Source organism: Cyprinus carpio, chromosome A12, assembly GCF_018340385.1.
Source record: "Cyprinus carpio isolate SPL01 chromosome A12, ASM1834038v1, whole genome shotgun sequence".
In the NCBI taxonomy this organism is placed as follows: Eukaryota; Metazoa; Chordata; class Actinopteri; order Cypriniformes; family Cyprinidae; genus Cyprinus; species Cyprinus carpio.
The window spans coordinates 14,047,782-14,073,069 of NC_056583.1; the positions used below are offsets into that span (position 1 = coordinate 14,047,782).

Sequence of the window (25,288 nt, forward strand, 5' to 3'; positions counted from 1 at the left end):
ACATATTTAAACATACACACACATACAAAGCAAAGCTCTGGAGTCTCAGCTCTCTTCTCTGTTCCCAAAATCCCTGTGGCAGCACTACGTGATTGTCAGTTCAGTCTCAGGGCAGATTTGCTGCTAGTCCCTGCAGCTCTTAAGCCTGGCCTGGTTTCCTCTCAATACATCCTCAAAGAGCTCTGCGCTCGTGTGTTCCGACCTGCCTGCCCTTGCACTTTGTATCTCTAAAATAAAAAGTTATTCCTTAGAAAATTTTTACATGCTGTAGCAGACAAGTCACTTTATTGTCATTGTATAAAATACTACAAAATTCAATCCCGTAACTCTCATAAAGTAACAATCCACACTAAAACATTACACACACATACATACATAAAGAAAGAAAGAAAGAAAGAACCACTCATTCTGTGGTTAGTCTAATCGTATGTATACATGTATCTACATTGCATTATGTTCTTAAAAACTGATCTGATGAGTTTCATATTTGGTCTAAGATATTGATATAAAAACAAATGCACTGTGGCATGACTTTCAACCTGTTCAGTAGGGATTATAGTATGACTCTGATACAATATAACTTCCTATAAAGCTTCTTTGAAACAATATGCATTCTGAAAAGTGTTACACAAATAATTTAAAATGTAAATTAGCAATTTTTAAAGCAAATAAATGTCATTTAAATTCAATTATTTAAAAAATGCAATTATAAAAAAAAAGAAAACATTATTATTATCTTTGGAATACACTGAGTGAGGAAATGTCCTTCAAACAGACAGATTTATTAAGTTCGTGGTGAAACTTGTCGGTTGGTGCCGGCTCTATGAGCCATAGTTTGAATCTTGCCTGCAACATGTCCTGATCTTATTCTCTGTCCTGATCCCATTTCTGGCAGGGGTGGAAGGTAAAGACGAGGATGATGAAGATCAAGAGGTCAAATCCAAGGGCACTAAATCACTAGGATACATGCAGGAAAGCCTGGAAAAGGCACATAACCGATGATGTAAACTGTGTGCCTAATAGCGCAGGAAGATGAGACTAGGCTTAAGCAGATTAAGCACATACCCTTTCATTCCAATCCACTATTAAATGGGCCTGAACCGAGTTCATACACTCAGACTCTAAGAGAGACCAGTTCTGCGACCTATCAGGGCCGTATGGAAACCCTCTGCCTTTAGCAAAACACTTCAAAGGAATGAGGCTGAGTTTAAGGGCTCCAGCTGAAAGAGAGGAGCTGAGCAGAGCTGAAGGAGTGAAGAGATGCTGGAGGATGACAGATTGCATTCTAGTGCCGGAGTATGCACTTTTCTCTCCCCTTCTTTATTTTGTTTATTAGTGATGTATCGGCTTGTATGAGCTGAGTGGATATTGGTGAGGACCACAGTCGCAGAGAGGGCATAAAGAGAGTGAAAAAAAAGAAAAAAAAAAACAAAGACAGAGAAGAAGAGTTGGGCAGGGAGATATACATCTTTTTTTTTTTTTTTTACGAGACATTTTTATAATGTCTTTGATTTAAATGTCAGTCGCAAAAACGGTATTAGGGTAAGTTTGATTCATTTGTGTAAATTAGTTCAAACTGTCTGTTTTAATGAATCAATTCAAAACTGATTCATTTTTCATATTCACTCAAAAATGTTCACAGAAGTACACAGCGAAAATGATTTTTCAAAGCTGTAAATAAAACAAAGTTTATCAGAGTATGTCTGAATAAAATACTATTTCAATCTAATTAAAAATGTCATGTTTTATTCAGTAAGTTACTTGCCATTTCTTTGTAATTAATTATGAAATTTGAAAGCAATTACTGCGTGAAAATTGTTTCTATACCAAATTTTTAGCATATTAAAATACTGTTTAGTATTTTTAATTAATTATTTTGTATCGTTACTTTTTCTCTTATTACTCATCTCTGAAAAAAAAAATAAATTTAATTCATAAAAGATTAATTCTGGATCCTATTGGTGAATAAAAAAAAATCTGATATATTTACTGAAAAACAGTAACCATGACTTTTTTGAAATTTTTGAACACATTTTTTTTCAGTAATTTCATTTATGACATGAAATATTTGCTGAAATATTACAAATGCTGTGAAAAAAACTATTCAGCGCAAATGCATAAATATCAAGACACTGAATAAAAAAGAGATAATGACAAACTGAAATAGTATTATTTATGCCACAGTAACTTACTGGAGACTCAACACAGCTACTGTAAATATGCAGCATTCTGCAGTGTGGGCCCCAGCTTTACATGGTGAAAATATGGCGAGAATCTCACGCAAACAGAGACAACTTTAAGCACAGTGATAAATTACACTCTCCGTCAGCAGCCCTGCAGAGAGGGCTCTGATGCTATGAAGTCTGAGTAGGCGAGGGGCTGCGTCGAGCAGTGAGTGTGTGTGAGTGTGTGAGTGTGTGTGTGTGTGTGTGTGTGTGTGTGTGTGTGTGTGTGTGTGTGTGTGTGTGTGTGTGTGTGTGTGTGTGTGTGTGTGTGAATCCCATGTGGGTAGGCTGGGATGACTCAGAGTGACAGATGCACACGCACCACCGTTCCCCTCCCGTCCAACACCAGTGACCAATCGATCATCCCCAACTCCTGAGAGGAAGGGGAGTTTGCAGCACAATGCGGAAAAAGAAAAACATCCCAGATCTTCAGTCAAAGGTTGCTGAATCTTCAACACCACAACAAAAGAAGTCATGTTTTACCTGAGAATCTGAGTTTGCTTTGTGTATTTCATGTGATTCATTAAAAAAAGACTGTGTATCCCAAAATAAGGGCAAGAATTATCTTCCTGTTGCGATTTCCTCATTAACTGCCTGCAGTAACAACCTGTCATGTGATCTTTGTCCAATTCAGGAGGCATAAGGGGCCATTCACACAGAATGTGTTTTAGCATTCAAAAATGTGAGACTCAGGGCAGAAAAATGAAAGATGCAAAGTCTAGAAATGACTTCTTTTGACTTGAATGCTGCATTTTTAAATCACTATGCCGTGCTACACTGCAAAAGATGAGCGCACAATGGTCTAAACACGTTAATTTAGAGTAAAAACACCAAAATCGCAAGGTGTACAGACATTTTTTTTTTTTTTAAGTTAAACTTCTTTTAACTTGAAGTCTGCATTTTCATTATGGAGTCATGTGTGAGATGCAGCAAACGACACAAAGCATGAGCAAAACAGTCAAACATGTCCAACACGTCTACATCAGAAAATCAACAGAAGTGTAGGAATGTAAAAATGCTATAATCTAATTCTTTTTAGTCAATCTTAAATTTACAATGCAACCAGTGTAGCCCTTTTTTTGAACAAGTGATAAATAGTTCAGAAAGACTGGTTTAAATTAGCCAAATACTTTTCTGAACTGAATCACAGGCTGGTTATTAAACAAACATCTGAAACACTTACTGAAATTCAAACTGACTGTTGATTCAGTTTTGACATGAACGTGTGTTTGAGAGTGTGTGTGTGACAATTGTATATTTTGTCATCTAATGTCCTCTAACTCATCATTTCTATCTAATGGAACAGAAAAATAAAGCGAGCACAGCCTGTCAATCATCATTAAAGACTGCAGAGTGGAAAGCTTCCAGAAGACAATTTGTAAACATTTAAAAAGGGGAACTGAAAAATGAACAAAGCTGTAAGAAATGGGCCAACACAAGGATGAAAATGAGAGAGAGCGTCTTTTCATGTCCTTCAGCAGAAGGGTCTCCAAGCATCTGGTACCTGATCAAGCCTGCTGGCCACATTCTCATTTCTCTGATACTCTCACTCTCCTCAGCCCTCGGGGTAGTAATTAATATGACAGACGTTCTGTTAGGTCGTTGTGCGTGTGATTAATTTTGTGGGAGTTGTAAAAGAAGTGGTCCTAATGAACTCTTTTCTTTTTGTAAAGTCATATTGAGTTCTCTCGCCCTCTCTCCCATTGTTTCAGCCTCACGCCTGTGAACTATACTAAAGCCTCGCCACTATGGAAACAAGCCAAGGCAAATATTACAGGGTTGTTAAGGGTTCTTTCAGAGAAGACAGAACTCCTACAGATATAAAATTTGGTGGGAGTTTAAATTTTTAGTCATGAACACAGTGAAAAATTTTACACAGCTCTCACTCCACTAATCTAGTAATATCTGGCCATGGTAAATTGCCATGTAATTTCAGGTTTGCCAGATATGTGTGTAAATTACCTGAGCCAAGTTACACAGAACAGTAAATTTCCAGAAATACCCAGACACCTGGCATACGCGGACATGCATGAAGATTCAACCCCATATTTATCATTGAACTCAAATTTAGCTACGGTAGCCTTATTATTTTTGACAGAGCCATTAGAGAACATATCTATGTATAATTTATAATTTGAAGGCATTCTCTCTCCCCAGTTTCATTCTTCTTTACATATTACTTCACAGAGATTAAGACCTGATCCTTTACTGGTATATCAGGAGAAGTGGTTTCTCCAGCAGTATCTCTACCAATAATGATTAAAGCCCAAAAAGTCAGTGTGTGTTATGAGGTATGATGTCTATCTTTTCCTGGGCAATAACAGTGCAACTGCTCAGTGGTCCTGTTTAGTCAAAACTAGCAAAGAGTATAATTAAAATGATAATTATAATTATAAACTACATATAAACAAACAATACTTTCAAAAGATATGTCCGCTGATAAATATTTTAAGTAAAATGTGTGTCAAACAGCCCTGGCCTTCCATATATCTAACTCTTCCCACCACAAACAAACACACACACACACACACACCCTACTTCCGGCTAAAAAGTATTTTGTGTTTTAACTGATCCGCTGTCCCACTTCTTGAGGACACCAACAGCTACAGACTGAAACATCTGTACGCTTGCACAGTTCTGAGAAGAATCCATTACAAAATCATGCACAAACCAGGTAAGATTATTTATATTGTGTAAAACTAATATATTTAATGTCAAAACTATATTTATCCTGTAATATGTCTCAGATAATGTTTCCTCTTTCCCACAGTATCTTACAGACAAGACTGGGTTGACTCATCTTCAAAGATTTATAAACAGAAACAGAAGTTCAGAAGATTGTTGCAGTGTTTTATTATCCAATTTTTGCAGTTTTACTTAAACGATTAAATACATTCTTTTACTAAACATATTTTATGTCTTTTAGGTATCCTGCAACATTTATGATGAGGCTATGAGGATGAAGTTTTCATAGTTTCAATCTGGAAAGGCCTAGATTGTTTTTTTTTTTTGTTTGTTTGTTTTTTTGGTGGCATAAAAAGTAAGTTTAGAAATTGACATGTTGCAACACCTTTAAATATACTTTTACTTTTAAGTGTTAGTGAACACTTCTCCTTTGCAGAGATAATCCATCCACCTCACAGGTGTGGCATATCAAGATGCTGATTAGACCGCATAATTATTGCACAGGTGTGCCTTAGGCTGGCCATAATAAAAAGCCACTCTAAAATGTGCAATTTTACTGTAATGGCCATAAAAACTTTCTATTCCCCCAAAAAGTGCATAAATGTTTGACAAAACCTGACTTTCTGAAGTTAAATAAATCATTCCTTTATTATGAGACCAGTTGAGTGATACCACCAGCAGAACAACACACGAGGGTAAGGGGGCGACTGACAAGGAACGTGGCATTACAATTTGGGTCACTGCACCTTTGCAGATGTGTGACAGGTGTGAGAGGAGAAGAGACAGGTTGCAGCCCCCTCTGCAGGGTTACAGGGAGGTAAGACTGTCAGGACGCCTTCCTAAGACCAGATCTCCAGTCAGGCAGACCAGATGGCACTGAGGGAGAGGACTCGGGTGAATGATGGTCAGGTTGAATGTTTGTGGGCACTTCGAAAAACAGCAATCAATGGCACAAACAAATGTTGCAGCACATTAAAAGAATAGTTCACCCAAAAATGAGAATTTGCTCACCCTCAGGCCATCCAAGCTGTAGATGAGTTTGTTTCTTGATCAGAGCAGGTTTGGAGATTCAGCATTACATCACTTGCTCACCAACGGATCCTCTAGAGTGAATGGGTGCTGCAGAGGATCCATTGGTGAGCAAGTGACGTAATGCTACATTTTTTCAAATTTGTTCAAATGAAGAAACAAACTCATCTTGGATGGCCTGGGAGTGATACATTTTTTTAAAAGCATGAGGCCTGTTTCTTTATATATGCCAATATGTAAGTTTAAATGACCTTCATTCTCCATATAAGCCATAAACTTGAAGTCATCCAGTACTTCATCCCTTGCCGTGTGTTTGAAGCGGTTTCTCCTGCCTACATCTATATCCAGGCTGTCTCGTCTCAGGTAAGGTTAGGCAGCTGTGTGACAGGAACAATTAAGCTGTAACTGCCCACTGGGACCTTTCCATGCAGCTTCTAGTTCCAACCCAGCCCATTAATCCCTATTGTAAACAAGCCACTGCCTGCAGATGTTTGTGTTGCCTCCAGCTCTTTGCATGCAGCAACTTTCTGAACAGGAAGTCGCGATCCACCTGGTTTGTCGCATTAAAGAAACACTTCAGCTTCACGCTCGATATCGGTCCTGCTCCAGACAGACACTGAACGCTAAATACAGGTAGACCTTTAACAAACACACTCCAGATGTATGGCAGTACAGGTGAACTATTTAAGGTTTATTTATGCTGTTGTTGTTCTTTTTAAAAGCTGTCCTTACACTTGCCACAACATTTTGTATTGTGAGGCAGATGACGATGTAGCTGCTATTTCATCACACGGATACACACCAGAATTTAGAATTAGAATTACTGTGCTGTTCTGGTCTCTTCCAGCAAACAGGAAAAGTCACAGGCACACAAAGATAAAAATGGTTGTTTCGTTTTAAAAGGTGTTACTAATCACATTTCAAGCAATAAACAACTATTCAGTACAATATAGTATCATATGATACACTATGTTTGCCTATATTTCATGCACTAAGCACATTTTCTGTGTATGAATCCATACAATGTTTATCATGCTGCTGCATACTGTATCATAGTATATAGTGCAGAGTAAGCAGCATGGTAGTCTTGCATATTGAGCACATTTGATTCTGAGGTTACCCAAGGTAATGCTTTTAGACCCATGTGCACAGAAGTGAAAAAGCATATCCGGTCATTGTTTACTGATATTTTTTATCTTTGTGTGTCTTACATAATGTACATAAATTACCATAAATGAATATGGAAACATATTTATCCTTGAGCCAGCAATCCTCATAAGGTTTACATGAATGTAATAGCTGTCTTTCTCAATTAAAGCTCATCAGGACAGGATGTTTTGTTGCTGCTGGACTATTTAAAAATGATTCATCTTATCATACTAAACAACTATTATTATATGAACATAAGAAAGAAATTAAAAAACAAAAATAAGAAATGAATGAAAGAAGGGAATAGAAGAAATAAGGAAGGGAGAAAAGGACAAAATGGGAGGACGAAAGAAGGAGGGAAATGAAAAGGAGAGGAAAACAGGAGGGAAATAATGAAGGGAAGAGGGGATAATGAAGGAAGAATGGACAGAAGGAAGGAACAAAGGAAGAGAATGAAAATAAAAGTAGGAAAGAAGGAATAAAAGAAGGAAACAACAGAAGGGAGATGCAAGTGAAAGGAAAAGAGGACGGAAGGTAGAAAATTGACAGAAGGAGGATGGAAGAAATAAAAGAAATGGAAATTTAAAAAATGAAAGAAGGAAATAAAAGAAGTTAATAAGTAAAGAAGGATGGAAAATAAAAGAGGAAACCAGGAGGAAGTAAAAAAGGAAAGAAGGGAAGATGACTGAAGAACAGTCAGAAGGAAAAAAGATGGTGTAAGAGATATAGGAAGGAAGAAAAATAAAATATGTAAATGAAAATGAAAGGAAAAGAGATAGGAAGGATGAAAATTAAAAAGGAAGAAATAAAAGAATGAAATAAATGAAAAAAGGAGTGAAAGAAGTAAATAAAAAGAACAGAAAATCGAAGGAAGAAATGAAGGATGGAGATGAAAAGGATTGGAAATTAAAAGGGAAGCAAAGAAAGAAAGAATGGAGAATGAAGAATGGAAAGAATGAAGAGAATAAAACTAAAAGGGAAGGAGGAATAAAAGTCAAGAAAAGAAGTAAATAAAAATGAAAATAAAAAACAAAGGAAGAAATAATTAAAAAAGAATGAAGGAAGGAAATAAAAGAAAAGAAAAAAGGAAGATGGAAGTGACAAAAGTACAAGAAAGAAAGAAAGAAAGAGAAGCCACTCTGTCCTGCAGTTTGAGTAATAAAATAGATCTCGTGATTCTGCAAACAAGTCATTGTGAGGAGTAAAAGAAACATTGGCATGCCTCATTAGCTCCTCTCCGTCTTTCTTCACCATTATTTCTTTTTCATCTCAAGGTATTTCTGTCAGTAATGATTGCGTTCACAGCTGGATGAGGGAAGACAGCTGAAAAAATGGCTTTTTAAGTGCCGCAATCACCATAAAATCTAGATTTGATCAAGTTGGCTGGCAGAGGAAATAAATTAATGAAGGAAGGGAAGCCACATGACCCGGGCCAGAGGGGAGACAAGGGTGGCGTGGAGTAGACCCTGATAATTACCAGCAGCAGTCCTGGCCCGGCTTCAGTCAAGCACAAGGGCTGTTTATTCAAATGAGCTCTGATAAGGCTTAATGTGGACAGCGGCTTATTGCTCTCATCCTAATGAGAAAAATCACAACACTCTCAGAACAGGTGCTCCGGCAGACAAGCAACACAGACAGCGCAGTGTAAAACAGAACTAATGGCAGCTGAATAAGGGGAAAAAAAGAGATAAAAACAAGGGGGGGAAATGCCATTGTATGCTAACAGGGCAGGTGACGCTGGAGGCTGTTTTTAGGATAAACATATGCTTCATTATGATTCCCCATCTATCCATTTAATACTCAAACAAAACAGGTTGTCTCTATGAATATAGAGAGAATTATTTCTGTATTGTTAGCCTCTCTGATAAATGTTTGTACAAAACAGGTGCCATTTGTGCTTCGAATTGACAAGTTGTGCAGTGATTTTAACAATGAATAGTTGATACCAAAACATACAGACAAAAACCCAGTAACTATATTTGTTTTTTCCTTTTCTTCTGTTGTGTCTCCACTTGTATTTATATCATCTTTCTTTGTAAACAAAAAGACCCATTTTTAATTGAATAAAATATGAAAATAAAAGCTAGCATTTTTCTTCATTCTTTCACTGTTATACAAGAAGTGATATTGTATTAAAAATGGTTTTAAAATGGTTTCATTTTAAAATGAGATATGATTAGACTCTTCATAATAAGTACATGATTAAAAAGTGTATTAATTATTTCAGCAAGGTTATCTCAGGATACAGTAAAGTAAGCCCTGGGCTCTCAACTGAAGCTCTTCCAGATCAGAGCAAAAAAAAAAAAAATCTTGATAAATTAAGAGCCTTTCGTGTTACTTAAGATGCAGTGGGATGAGAATGTGCATGAAGGAGGAAATTTAGAACTCAACTTCCAAGCTTAAATTAAACACCTAATCTCTGGAGGAGTTTGGCGAGACCTTTTCCAAACTGATATTAAGAAGAACTTCGTAGGTCTGGAAGTGACCTCCTTATAGGACAGCAGACTTAAAGGACTAGTTCACCCATAAATGAACTCTCCCTCATGTTGTCTTAAAGAGCAGGTCAGATGGTATTTTAAAGTGTCCCAATATTGTATTGGAGTCCCCTACATCAGGTTTTAAATGCATCTAAGGTCAGAAAACATTGTAATTTTCTCAGAATATAGATTTAATATTAGAGTAATTTGCCAATGATTAGGAAATGATTCGTTTCAAGCAAGTTCGGAGCAAGCCCCTCCTTTCCTCAAGCCTACTCTGCTCTGATTGGTCAGCTGGCCAAACCTGTTGTGATTGGCACAGAGATGAGTCCTTGAGCCAGTTAGCCAGCGCTACCATTGACAAAGCACCTTTACATAAAACAATAATATAGTCAATCCGTTCTTATGATGACATAAAATACAAAAACACTTATGCAAGCGAATCGTGCCCACAGCTAAAGTTTAGCTGCTAAACTGTGAACACTAGGTGGATACGTTTGCCGAGTGCTAACGTGACTAACTGATTAAACAATACAGTTTGTAAACCAAAATATGTCTACTGTAATGTTTGAAGAACGACAGACAAAAGACGCTGGGTCTTAACTGGTTTAATCAGAACGCAGAACAGTTGTATCACAGGAGCACCAGCCGAAATCACTCATCTCTCCCGCATTAAACCCTGTAACTGCCAGTGCAGCACAATAAACAGCAGTTTCACAATTATTATAAAGTCTGTGTAATACACTACATTCTTTATTATTAAACAATGTAATTAGAACAACGTCAGTCTACAATAATTGACATATTCTTAGGTTCACTGCGAATTTTTAGAACTACTTCAGTAAGACAGTAATATCGTGCTTTACCTGGAAACCTAAAGCTGCACTAGGTATACATCACATATTGGCACAAAAAAAATTATATTTTGAGCACTCAATTGAAAATGTACACCTAACTTATCAATCGTACTACTTACAGGTCGTGGTTCAGAGAGCTTGTTAGTCCAAATTAAGAAGATTAGAAGCCAACGAAGATAAAAGCCAAGATTAGAGAAGCAGTCCTTGGTAAAATGACAAGCACACAACAAAAGGTTCGAATTGTATTTCTGTGGTATCCTTGAACACCGCGTCTTCTCAACATGATGTAAACGCACTAATAGCAAAAGTGTTTGTGGGCAGATCAGACTCTGTTCGTATGTCGCGGGCAGGCGGGGATTATGCAAATGTGTACCCAGTGACGTAAACAGGCAAAAGAGTCGAAAATATAACGACTCGTTACGGCGATTCAGAACCGACTCTCTCTTTTGAGAGACAATATCTTTATTTATCATGCACTTTTTTGATTAACAACTTTGCAGATTGTTTTCATTTAAGGATAGCTACGTTATAAACTGCAAAAGAGAGATTTTTCAAAAACCCATATGACCTGCTCTTTAAACCTATATTACTCTATCCTCTGCTGAACATAAAAGAAGATATTTTAAAGAATGTGGGTAAGCAAACAGTTGTCGGTAGCCATTGAAAAAAAATACTATGGCAGACAATCGGACCCAGAAACATATTCTTCAAAGTATCATCTTTTATGTTCAGCAGAAGAAATAAATTCATACAAGTTTGGAACAACCTGAGGGCAAATAAATGATGACTGATATTTTTGGTGTGAACTATCCCATTAATTCTCAAAAAAAAAAATTAAAAACTCGAAAAAATACAAATTGGTTCCCCAGGCAGATGCCAATGAACAGAACCCATTTAGCTGAGCCTCTTTCCAGCACTGTGTTCGGACTACAGGATTAGTATAATAGCCCATTTTTATTTTTCATTACCTATTAATAAGTCTCTACTGCGAAATTAAGCCAGAACCCTTTGCTCCCACACACCTGGTTAGCCTGATCCTGCTGACAATGATTGCATCCATCACTGAGCTCATTTTGGAAAAGCTCATAGAGATCCATAGCACTGGACTTGGCTTTTGAATGAAGCGCCCTAGAGGGTCCACGTTAACCCATTTACAACAACACACTCAGGACGCATGATGCATAAGATCTTTGGAGAATCAGCTGTGGTGCGACAGTATCACACACGATGAGCTAATCTTAAGGGGCTTCTCTAATAGAATTCCTGTCTAACATTTGATAAGAAGTTAGTTTTGCCTTCCCTGGATCCGTGATTTGACTTCACTCTTTCAAGTAAGTTGCAAATGAAAAAAAAAGAAAAATGAAAAAACACCCTCCAGCATAATTCTGCTCCCTCATCCCTGTCCAGCGCTGTTACAGTGACTACAAAGTGATTATTAAGGATTCCTCTAAAGTGGGGAGAATAAAAATTGTATGATTTGGTAACTTTTTCTTCCCTTATACCCATTTTCTTTTTTCTCACTTACTCTTTTTAGTCATATCTACCTCAGTTAGGCATGTGCAGTATATGTACACATATACATCTATATATACTCTATGTACAGTATATTAACACACACGTTATTTCTGTTTTTTAGTTGTTTTAGTTCATGAAGAAATAATAAATGAAATGACGAATGTTACCTGGTGTGTGTGTGTGTGTGTGTGACTAGTCTATTATGAAAATTTTGTTTTCAACATCCCGTAAAAGTAAAACGGCTTTTGGAGAAGCGTCCAACGCTATGTTGGGTACAGTAGGTAACAGAGAAGGATGTTTAATTTATGAGCAGAGAGACTGTTTGGCCAGACAGATTGGTGTAACTGAGGACAGCCTACAAGGAAGACCCAGATAAAGCTCTGCTAAACTGGGACCGGCAGAGAACAACAGTGACATCAGATACAACAGCAAGAAAAAGACAGAACGGAAGAGAGAGAGAAAAAGAGAGAAATCCATAACACTCTGAATGAACTCTACAGCCATCCCAGAATACTAAATACTGCTTCAACTGCTCAACTTATCTGTGAGCGATCAGTTTTTTCTGAGCTATTCACAAGGTCCAAGAAAGATCCTTTGGCCGTAACTGCCAAAACTGTGAAAATGTCAATGTTTTTTTTAACCAGTCATGAAATTATTTTATATACACTTCTTAGTTATATTTGTAACAATCAGTACATGTCATTGTGTCATATCATATACAAAATGACCCAGTCATTGGTAAAACTAAAACCTTAAAGACACTTTAATTTTGTTCCAATTTAAATGTACTGTAACACCATCAAAAGGGATAATTCCAAACCTGTAAGACTGAAATCCGAGAGCTTTCTGACCCTGCACAGACAGCAAGGGAACTACCACATTCAAGGCCCAGAAACGTAGTAAGAACATGGTTAAAACAGTCCATGAAAAAAGAAAGCTCTCGGATTTCATCAAAAATTTCTTAATTTGTGTTCCAAAGATGAACAAAGGTCTTACTGGCTTTTTGCGTCCTCTTCAAGAGAGCAGTTTAACCGTAACAGAGCCGTATAACTGGTGCACTTCATCAGTGAAATAAAGGTTTGTTTATGTTTAATTCCATCTATAAAGTCTTTACTCTGCTGTAAATACTATTATTTTATGCAACACATCATACAGTGACCAGATGTCAGACAGCTAAATGCGTCAGCAGCGGTCATTTCGCATAATGAAACGCCTTTTGCCTTCCATAACATAAATTGATTTTATTCATTATAGTACTGAATTTAATTTATTTTGATGTTAAAATATGTTTTCTAATCTCAATACTGTTTGTTTATGGGCAGGTTATGGAGTCATTCACAGCATCTTTCAGTTCAGAGTGAAACGCGAGGCAGTGGTCTGAGGTTCGCAGTTCCCCCGCCGAACAGTAGCCCATCACTGGCTCAGATTTCGGTGACACACCAGCACAAGAATCAGCACTATTTTGGTTAAAAACGATAATAGAGAACAGTTGAAAAAACTGGAATTAAAATGTGACTTTTAAATGTTATATTTTATATATAGTAATATAGTAATATAGCAATATAGTAGTTTTTAATTAATAGTTGAGTTAAATAAAACAATCCAGCATGTTTGGTAAAAACATTTAACCCAACCAGCTGAGTCAAAATAACTCGGCATGTGTTCTGTCCAATATTTACTAAGCACTGGGTTGCCAAATAACCCAGCAACGGGTGTTTTTTAAACCAGCATATACTGTAGCGCAATTAAAATATTTTTGGAAATAATTTCACAATTTAAAAAATATATAAATTCACTATAGAAATTATTTCAAGTAACTTTTCCCCTTTTTTAGGTCCTGGAAATCAAGTATTATAAAAACTGCCTGACATTTCCATTTCCAGGTTATGTACCACAGGAACTCTGCTTTTATTATGCTGCAGTTTATAATAAAGCTACAGGCCAACAGTTTTGTTTACTCCTCAAAGCCAATTTTTACTTGCGTTTGCCACCTGGCATAAATTTGAAGCCTGTGTACACAGCACCTTTAAAGTACAATGCATAAACATAATACTGATATGTAGCAAAATTTCAGACCTACCTGCAGTGCGCTGTTCAGGAAGCAGCTGTTCTGACCCGGCTCATTGCTCAGGCCTTTGCTGGGAGCGATGGAGGTCATGGTGCGTGGGTTTAACATCCCCTGCAGCCCACTGCTGCCTGAAGCAAAGTAGTTCCGCTTCCACGACATGGGTCCAGATCTGCTCCGCTCCCCACTCCAATCACCACAAGAGCCGCGTCCTTCCCCAGCTACTCACGCTGGAGGAGGAGGGCATCCTGAACACGGTGCAGATGAGTGTGTGTGTGTGTGTGTGTAAATGCAAGAGAGAAATAGAGCAGATAGTGTCTGTGCTGGGCTGGTCTCTATGTTACTCCCATGAAAGAGGGTTTGGTCAGTGATTACGAAACAAAAAATATAATGAAGGAATCTGCTGGAGTTTGGTCACAGGTGTGAATATAAAAGTGATGTTTTCTCTCGAGGGAAGCGGGAGAATCTCAGTAATGTCTGTCTGTCGCGACTAAATTGCTTCCCACACCTGAGATGGTAAAATGGGGTCAAACGTAATGACTGGCCTGGTTAAAACCAGCTGTGTGACTGTTGCAGGGTTTGTTATAGTAAGTGTGGCTGTGATCCAAGACACTGTCCTCACGTTGCCATGTCCACTTTCTGTCCGCCGACTACTCTTCACCTCTCAGCCTTCTCAATATGTTCTCTCTTAGCCCAGCTGATCTGAAAATAAATAATAATAATAACTTACATTCATTCCTTTAATTTTTCAAACAACAAGTCTGTTTTTGTGAAAATTATGAAATATTAAATTTAATATAACCAATTTAAAATTTAGTTTACAATGTAAAATAACCATTTTCTATGTTGATATACTTTTAAATGTAGTGTAATTTATTCCTGCGAAAGCTGCGTTTCAGCAGCCATTACTCTAGTCTGCCACATGATCCTTTAGAAATCATTCTAACATGCTGATTTGATAATCAAGAAACATTTCTTATTATCACAGTTGAAAATGGTATAGCACAAAATAAGACCTGTATATTTGTAGAACCATGATACTTGTTCTTCAGGATTCTTTTATTAAAAGAAAGTTAAAAAGAAAAGCATTTTTTTGTAACATTATAATGTCTTTACTGTCGCTTTTGAACAATTTAATGTGTCCTTGCTGAATAAAATTATTAATTTCTTAAGTGAACTGTAAAATATGTTTGGAGATGCCACAATTGAAACTACTATGAAATAACCAATATACTGTACAAACACTTGTAAGGACACACATCAGTTGAATTCTATATTAATGTAGCATTTTTATAATTAATTATTACAAATGCTTTAAAAATTCGAAATTCAGCACCATTCAAAATTAATTTACAATTTGAATAAAAAAATGATAACTCAAAAGTTTAAAAGGAAAAAACTATTTTCTTATGCACAAGTAAATTTAAACTTACAACCTTTATGCTGAACAAAATAGAAATAAGAAAAACCTTACAGCTATTTTATGTCAACTACCTATTTTCACATGACTTTGTGTTTTTACTCCTCACACATGTACATAAAAGCAGTCCTGCACACTGACTGCCATGCAAATACACCACCTATGGTACACATGCAAAATCTCCACTGTTTAACTAATCTGGACCATCATTTTTTTCATCCCCTTACCCTTTCACTTTTTCAACTTGGAAAATGTGAGTGAGAGAGGAAGTTAAAGAGGGAGGGATGCGGGAGAGGAAAGAGGTCTCCTGCCAGGATGGAGGCAGTGGCATGCTGAGCAAATGTCCTATTCCCACTACTACATAATACATGCCCACATTCACACACAAAACACACGCTCTGTCCACATGGTCCAGCCAGAACCAGAGCAAGGCCCCACAGTGTGCCCTGTTCTCCTGAGGCAGAGGCAAGAAGAGGGATGTTCTGGTGTGGAAGAACAGTGAGTGTGACAGACGTGACGCAGGTGTTATGTGGGGTCACGGAAAAACATTTTTCCTGCTCTTCTTAATCAGGGTCAGCTCTGTGTAAGCTAGGGATGTTCATGGTTGCCTGTCGATCGGTTCAGTCACATTAGTAATTTAATGAATTAAGCTGAACAATTTCAGCACAAATTACTGCAAAACAATAAGTGTTTGCCAACACAATCAAATAGATACTTGAATTCCTGTATTTTTTTTTTTTAAAATATTTGAATCAAATATTCCAGAGCCACAAAGTGACGTTTTGATTAAGAAAGTCATCTATATTTTCAATTCAGATTATTAAGAGTAATAAATTAAAAGCAAATTAAACTAATTAAATTCATGCTAAAGTCCCTAAATGTATTAGAATACAGCAGAATAAAAAAAAACTATTATGAGGAAAACATAAATACTCAAGTTGTTTAAACTTATTTAAATGTTACATTTTAAGTATTTGAAAATATTCGATATATCTGTACAAAGTAATATAAAAAATATAATGATCCACAAACTGATGTTTTAATGAAGAAAGAGTCATCTATATTTTTTATTCCTGTTATAACTACACAACTACACAAAATTTAAAAGGTATTTGAATATTTTTAAGTATTTAAAAATCTGTATTTTTAGAATATTTTTAAGTATTTAAAAATATATATATTTTTTAAAAATAATTTTTCATGTATGGAATCCAAATATCATGTGCACGTTGCTAACTTTGTCATAATTTATTTAACAAATGAAAATGTTAGCAACGTGCCAATGCTAGTTGGAGTCCACAATATGCATTTTATGGTATTGCTGTTCATTTTGATTAAATCTATTTACTACCTGAAAAAAATGGATTATTTTTTAAGGTATTAAGAGTGTATAATAAAGCATGACATGCTGCTTTACATGCATGTATGTGCTTCTTGTTTTGCATAAAACAGGTGTGGACACTCATTCTCAGTGGGCGGCACTGCTGAGGTAACTGAAGGAATTATTCAGAGATGGGGTCATGTGATCTGAATACTACATGGTACAATTGTGAGTCACGGGCTGCCATGACAACAGCGCAGTCCACCCCCACCCCAACCCCTGTGCCGGTCAATGCCCCGGCCGATACTGTCATACACTAGCTGGCACTGTCCAACCATTGCACCAGAGGGTTTATGCATTTACATAATGCTCTGCAGAGCACAGCACAACACAGCCAACAATTACTGAGAGAGGGACAAAGAGAGAGAGAGTGAACTAATGAGAGAGAGAGGAAAGGGCCTCGCTGATTATCCAAATAAGCTTAGCCCAATATGGCATCTAATAACTCACATACACAAGACCAACAGCTCTGAAAAGGCACCGTCCTCTGGAGCCGGATGGATAGGGCCATCTCATTAACCCAGCAACAATCAGACGCTCGGGAACCAATCGAGAGTAGCTATCAATCAGACCAGGTCAGGATGAACTATGCGATGTAATCGCCTCCTAGCTAGTGTGTTAGTAAACACGTTATGTAACACTCTGGTGCACTGTGCGGCGACCGCAAAGCCCCGCCTCCATACCTCCCAGTTCTGCTGGCCACCAATCCCCCCCAAACACACACGCATCTTCCTAAATCCCCTTTTAATTCCGTTAAATGGCACAGTTCCAGTGCCACACTGCCAGGATCCGCAGTCGTGGAGATACCTTGGCAACCGCACAGAGGGCACTGGGATTCTACAAAGAGAGACAGGGAGAGAGATGGATTAGCATGCAACCTCTCAGGATCCCTGATCTTCACCTCTACTGGGCCTCCATATAAACGTCCCAGGATTGTATTTTTTGCAGAGCAAACAGGACTGTGTGATATACAGGGTTGAGAAATATTTTCATCAGGTTTCCTTACAGTACAGCAGTGAAACCCATGCAGAAAGAGCGTCAGTGACTCATAATAACATCAAACTCTATAATTAGTTTTATTCATTTGAAATGTGAAACCGTTTAACATGAAATACAATCAGGTTCCAAAATTAACTTGTTTTTCACACTTGCCAATTGAGAAAACTGAGAAAATGTACCAGGTGTCAATATTTCTTAATGACCATGAAACTGTATTATTCATGCTTTTTTTATTTTATTTAAAAAAATATTTATTTTTATTTCCAAGAGAATGGATTTTGCATTTTTGTCTTGCATATTTGAGACAAACTTGACATTATATACTCTCTGTAAAACTGTACAAAACACAGATGAACAATATGATTGTGTTCCTTATTTTTATTACTCTAAGAAAAACTCCACACAGTACAGGCAAATAGAGATCTGGAAAATATAAAGAGAGAGAAAGAAGGAAAAACCTAGATAAACTTGTGATGGCAAATTGTCAGTTGAGGCAAAAGTTAGAACATATTACCATTTTGCGTCTGTAAGATTTTTTTTTTTTTTTTTTTTATTAATTTCTGAAAGAAGTTTCTTATGCTCACCAAGGCTGCATTTATGTGACCAAAAATACAGTAAAAACTGAAATATTTTTTTTAAATTGCCTTTTTTTTATCTATTTTAAAATTTTATTTTTTCCTATAACAGCAAAAAATCTGAACATTCCACAGTAATTTCTCCAGTCGTCAGTGTCACACAATCCTCAAGAAACATTTTTTTTTTTTTATTATTATCAATGTTGTATCTTAATATTGCTTAATATTTTTGTTTTTACTTTTGGAAACCATGATACTTTGATACTTTAAAATGACCCATAAAAAAACAACAGAGGAGCCACTGCAGGAAAAATTCAAGGAAGAGAACCTGTCTGATTCCCAGTCTTTGTCAGGATGACACAATGTAGGAGTGCAGCACTGCAGACTCTCACAAAAGCCACAGCCATTAACAAAGCCTTTATAGTGCTGCCACTAGAGACCAGACTCACTCATCCACAAACACTCTCAGGAGCCCTAAGGGGCACCACACCATTTACACTCTCATTCTAGAAACTGACTTAAACCTTCACCTCCATCAGAATCAACATTTAGTGCATTTATAGTTATAGAGCTTCCAATTCAGTCATTCCAAACAGATAAAGAGTCTTTGAGGTTTTTAGCAGTGATGTTCAACTTATAAATAAATTATTCTTTTTAGTAAACTTTTTTTGAATCAATCGGTTGAAATGATTCACAAAACCAGTCTGAACAATTATTTTACAAATCAGACTGAATCGGTTGAGTCATTAGCTCAAAGACTTATAACAGACTCCCAGTGAGTTGTTATAGTTAACTAAAACGACATTATTAAACCATTTTTGTTAATTAATTAAAGAAATATTACATGACAACTAAAACTAAAAAGAAACTGCCCTGGCAACCAAAATTTAATAAAAAAGATTAAGTTGAAGTACAATATGACTAAAACTAAAACTAAAAGTGAAATAAATATAAATTAAAAATAAATTATAGTTATATATAGTTTAAAAATAAACTATATAAAAAAATACAAATAACAATATTACTAAAACAAACTATAATTAAAATAAAAGGCTATTCAAAATATTAGCCAAAGCCATAAATGTTGCAAATAAAAATTGTTTATCGTAAATGTAAATTTTAGTGAGGTTTAATGAGCTGACACATGAAATTACAATACACACTACATTTAAAATATGAATTTAAATAAATATGAAAATAATATGAACTAGCTCTTCTCTTCGGTGCAACCAATATCATGTTTCCACAACGTGAAGATGTAACTCAGTCTCTCTACAGGTGTCTTCAACCCTGCTGCTAAATGATCAATGATTCTGTCTTTCCATTCCAGAGAAAATGGAAGCCCATTCCACAACCAATCCCTGACTGAACTAAATGGAGAAAAAGCACAAGTCATCATCTCAGGCACGAGGAATCATTTCTTTAGCTAGCACTAAAGTAAAGGTGTAACAAATGAGAGATAAAAAATCTCTTTGTAGATGGGTGCAATCAGTGGAAACTGAATCATTAGACCAAGGACTGAAGCATTTCCTGAGCTTGAGTGCTGCACGACAGCCGGAAGCAGCCCTTCTGATGCCTGGAGCCTGCAGAGAGACTGACATCTGTCTGCATGTAGCTGCCGTGTAACCTCGCACCTCTCTCCTCCTCCCGCTGATAGGGATTGCGTGACTGCAGCTCGCCAGACGCAGCATGAGAGATACGCTGTGGAACTGTCAGGCTGAATCCAGTACAATATAATCCAATGTCGGTTACTGCTCATGGATCAACAATAAGGATTTTTTTCTGCTTGCCCAACTGAGTCAGAATTTAGTCACAATCTGCACTGTCAACATTTTCACTGGACTCACCACAAAGAATTTATAGCATTTATACTTTTTTGTAAAAATAATCTTTGTGACCAAACTTATTCACAAATAGTAAAAACCCTTTGTATTCTTATTTTGAGTTGATGCCCCTTGGGCGACGTTTAAGGACAATCAGGTTTTCCACAAACAGTTCTAAATGTATTTTTGTGCCTTATGCGATTTGTTTATGTAACAAATATAATTGATTTGTATTATTTACTTTGTTTATGATTTTTACTATTATATATATTTCATGTATTTTGAGTATTTGTATGTATGTGTATTAAGTGTTGTCTGTACATGTGAAGTACCATGACTGTCTGAATTAAGTGCCCCATGGGGATTAATAAAGCTCTAAACTAAACTAAACCAAAATTTCACCTCATCTATTCTAGGCAGCTAGACAACATTACCAAAGTGACAAGTTCAAATCAGCATTATTTGTGAATTTAATGTTCCATATATGACAAAACATTTGCAAGGCTTATAAACACACATTCAATAAAAAATATAGTGAAATTTCAGCACTGGTCCTATAGGGCTGTTGGCAATTTCACCAACTGGCCCACAACTCTCTCATACTGACCACAGACCAGTGGTCCATCATTACTGTTGTGCCCTGCTAAGGAAACACTGGTAGACTGCTGGAAGAAACTGTTGGATTGCACAGACAGGCCTTTCCTCTCCTCCACTCGTTACGGAGCCAGAGGGATCTCTGATCCGCAGAGGAGGCGTGGGCGAGAGTGGCCGGCGGGTAAACCTAGATCAGTGTGAGCGCCGCCAGCACTGAGGAGTTTAGAAGCCAGTGAAGCCGTTTTATTTCAAGGGACCTTTTTAAAGGCTTTGTTGTCATTCGATTCAATTTTGTTGTGGTAAAGTGTGCTTCAGGGGATAGGCACACACGCCAAGAGCAAACACGAGCTCTAGTCTTTTTCTTCACAATTTTGCTGTTTTCTCCTCTTTTTCTGTCTAATCATAAAATATTCTTCCTGTTTACTTAATTATTAATGTTGTTAATTGTCGGCACTGAGATTTAAAAATTGTAACGTTACCAGCATTTCCCACTAGCATTTTGAGAGCTGTTGAGTGGATTCTTAAACACCTCTGATTGGCCATTATTGGTATCGTCACATTTTTTAAATTTCAATACCGCCTGGTACCAATATCAGTAATTTTGACAACACTACTCATTATGGCAGCAAACCAAAGGAAAAATAGCTCAAACATCTGCTGGTGGGGCTTTAAAGCCCGGACGTTTAATTGTATTAGCGTGGCGTTAATATTTTCATGTAATCAGTGGCTCACGCTGCGAATCCCATTTAAGCAACCATCCCCCTGTGACAGCGGAGGGGCGGGATTAAACTTGCGGTCACCTCTTACCATCCAAGCACAACTATTTCGACTGTTCTGCTTCTCCAGGGAAAGAAAAATTAGCACGGACTTTCCTTCTCGTCTCCTTCAGAGACACGACGTGAAAGCAGATACATTAAATAACGGAGCACCCCCGTGTCCCCTCAGGACCAGGAACTTCAAAGAGGACACCAAAAAAACAAGTGATGATAGAGGGAATCTAAAGAGAATAGTGAGGACTTTTGGCTAAGTCAATTTTACAGAACAGACAGAGAAAAACAAAAAAACTAATTTTGGAACTGCTCACATAATAATCACGTTCTAACGGCACACAATAGGATAGAAAAGTGCTGTTTAGTAGATACACATCATGTTCCACCACGAAGGGACTCCAGGATACAAGGACACAAAAAGCCTAAAGTGGAATGGGATCTACTCAGAGTCATGTTACAGTCACACACTAGCAAACACACAAACAAACCGAATAAATAACCTCAGGAGAACAGACGGTTCCAAACCAGCTTCCAAACATCCCAAATGGAGATTGTCCTCAAAAGACAAACATAATCATCCAGAGTGATGACATTCTTCCTCTTCGTTTAGAGCTATATTAAGCCAGGACTTTATTATGTTGGCCAATGGTCAGCTGACTAGTAGTAGTCTGAAGAGCAAAAACGTAATCAGTTGTTACCAACTTTTGACAGCTACACTCATAAAGAGTCATCATTCACATGACATGCTTAATTCATTACCACTGCTACCTACATGGATGTACTGAATATCGACAACACTGCCAGATTTTATCACTTACAGGCACTCCTTAAGACTTATAAGTCTTACAAGCATCAAAAAAAGTTATGAAGACTTTGACTCAACTTTCAAGCTAGGAATAGGGTGGAGACAATGTGGTAGAGAAAGAAAAAATGCAGTTTTGGCAAGTGAACTGATGTGGGCTTTGAAGGTGAGAGAAGGTGATGGTGCCAAGACAATATTTTATGAAAGTATCATCAACATCAATACAAATGTTGAATAAGGTGGTCCTCAAATCATGATCATTTTCAGTTGAACTCTATTTACAACTCACCATTATGTATGTACTGTATCTATAAGTCATGAAGAGCGTCAGATAGACACAACCCAAAACTAGCCTAGTTTACAAGACTTTACTTGAGATGACTATTCTTAACTCACAGACTAGAAGGTGATATTGAAACTGGAATGGAATGGAATTTCACACATCCTGCATGTTTGATGGTGCATACAAACATTGTATGTGATTGTATGTGTATAAGTCTCCTAACACTTTCTTTCGCCCCGCTGTGTCCACAGAGAGTGTGATTACACTCCTCTGTCCATCTAACAGTGACAAAAACCCAGGGTGACACTGGCACACAGCAGGAGTGTGTGTGACGTCAGTGTGTGTGTGTGTGTGTTTGTACCTGTTGATGTATTTGTCTGAGAGGATTCTATTTTGTAGAACATTATATTTTTTTTTTCTAACTGATAACATTTTTACTGTTGATGCGTCTGTTAACTGATATAAAGAATATTTGTCTTCTTCTTACAACAGTAACAATAATAATAATACCAAATTGAATAATAATAATACCAAGTTGTTACTATTGCAATTGTCTCATTTGTTACTCTAATAATACTAGTTTACATTTATATTATTATTATAATTATAATCAAAATGAACAGTATTGGTATTATTATTAATGCTAATATTATAATTCAAATTTAACTCAAATTTAATTAAAATTCTTATAATTTCATTTTTTTGTAATAATTATTGCTTGTAATAATTATAATTATATATAAGACATTTCATATAATGATTATTAAATATAATCCAATATAAAATAATTATAATAATGGCAACATATTTCAAATTTTGTTTTATTGCACTGATTTATTTTGTTTTGGGATATTAGTCTTAAATCGCTATCTTTTTTTCACCAATACTGATTAAGTAGAAATGTGTACAAATATCGATAAAGTACATAATATTAGTCTATCACTAGTATTTTTGCTTGTTACGATGAAAATTGAACCATGAACTATTGGCACACCGCTAAAGCCAATGACTGGAACATAAGCCAGGTGCCAGCAGAAACTGCCAAATTTTCTACCCTCATTTCCTTCTATAAAATGTAACATTCTCCCTTAGAATATTTCATAACAGCTTTTATTTTGGAAAAACTAAGCCTGAACAACATTTCTGAATATAACAAATTTATAGTCTATAAAATTTCCTCCATAGAAGAGTAACAACATCAAAGACCACAGAGGTTACAGTTAACTACATTTAAAAATATATTTATATTTATTGATTTGCCAATTCATACTGCGTAACCCCAAAAAATGACTGGTGACTGGTAGAAACTACGTAAACTGAACATCACTGAATAGGCAAAAAGCAGCAGGAATTTATCTCACTCCCGAAAAATTATTTTCCCATGAACCATCTCTTTCTGCAAGTCTATCCCCCACAGGCAAACTGAAGAACACATTGCGTCTGCTTTACAGCTATTATCAGACAAGAGAACAGCTGTAGGAGAATAAGGACGAAATGCCCGGCTATGAGTTACTGCAAAAGGCTGCAGTGCTCTGAAGAACTGCCAATCGGCTGGTACAATAAAGACTTCCACATGCATCTCTCTGCTCTGCGGAACCGCCTGATACTCCAGCATCCATCAATGAGGCTCGGCACCATCTGTGTTATAGGGAGTGACCTGAATGTGAGCCAGAGAGATGGAGAAAGCCACGTTTAAGCAGGAACACTGCAAACACAGAAAGCAATGAAGCAGTCATGAAAGTCAAAGTTATGACGTCTTTATGCTGTGGATTCCACTGATGGTACAGACGGAGCTTTCTGATATCTTTGTGGTGCAGTACGGGACGGAAATCTGGTGTTTTTTCTCAAGTAGGACAGATGGAGTGTAATGTTTGGCATTAGTGTAAAATTGCCCATGAATATTCTTATCCAAACAAAAGCCTGAGCTAATCCAAGTCATTATCTGCTCTGGTGATAATCATATTTGTAGGGGGCTATGATGACAAAACAAGTTTGAGAATGACAAACTCCTCAATGGATGCATTTCATTTGCATAGAAAGTTTTCTCTCTGAGGAGAAGTTCTGAGATGTTAAAAAAAAAAGCTTTTCAGAGGAGAAAAAGTTACATCAAACACAAAGTCTTTAGTAATCCTCCATAAACACACACACTAGGCCTGTTGTGATTATTACATAATCGCCTGATCGTGATTATTTGATCTGATTATTCAAGATAACAGTGATCACCCTGCACTTAACATTCAAATTAAATGAATAAATAAAAGTCAAAATGCTATAATCGTGACAACCTCAACTCACAAAGTCACTCTTCTTCTGATGTAACCTCCTCAGGGTTCTAAGAACTGATTCACACGGTAATGCCACCATCACACTGTGCCCATCTGTGTGTATACTTGGAAGTATGAGAGCAAGAGGGATTCAAAGGCGGATAAATGAAGCCGTAGTCATGCATTTGAGCTAGAAACACCAAGACTCTGTTCACGCTGCAAATGTTTCATTCAAACCAAGTCTTAAGGACTGCCTGTAAGTGATGAAATCTGGCAGTGTTGTCAATATTCAGTACATCCATATAGGTAGCACTGGTAATGAATTAAGCATGTCATGTGAATGATGACTCTTTATGAGAGTAGCTGTCACTGTGT

At 36.8% G+C, this 25,288-nt stretch overlaps 1 protein-coding gene across 8 annotated transcripts in view; it reads right to left on the minus strand.

The window, feature by feature from the left end:
- The window catches only part of LOC109078504 (inactive ubiquitin carboxyl-terminal hydrolase 54-like), a 128,899-nt gene that overhangs the window by 77,494 nt on the left and 26,117 nt on the right, over positions 1–25,288 (minus strand). For 7 of the 8 annotated variants that reach the window (XM_042767697.1, XM_042767691.1, XM_042767693.1 and 4 more), the window contains one exon: positions 14,018–14,704. In XM_042767697.1, coding sequence (XP_042623631.1) covers positions 14,018–14,164 — 147 coding nt within the window. In that variant the 5' untranslated portion in view covers positions 14,165–14,704. Of the gene's footprint in view, positions 1–14,017; positions 14,705–17,486; positions 17,641–25,288 lie in introns of all 8 variants that reach the window. The other variant, XM_042767694.1, reaches the window with a different exon arrangement.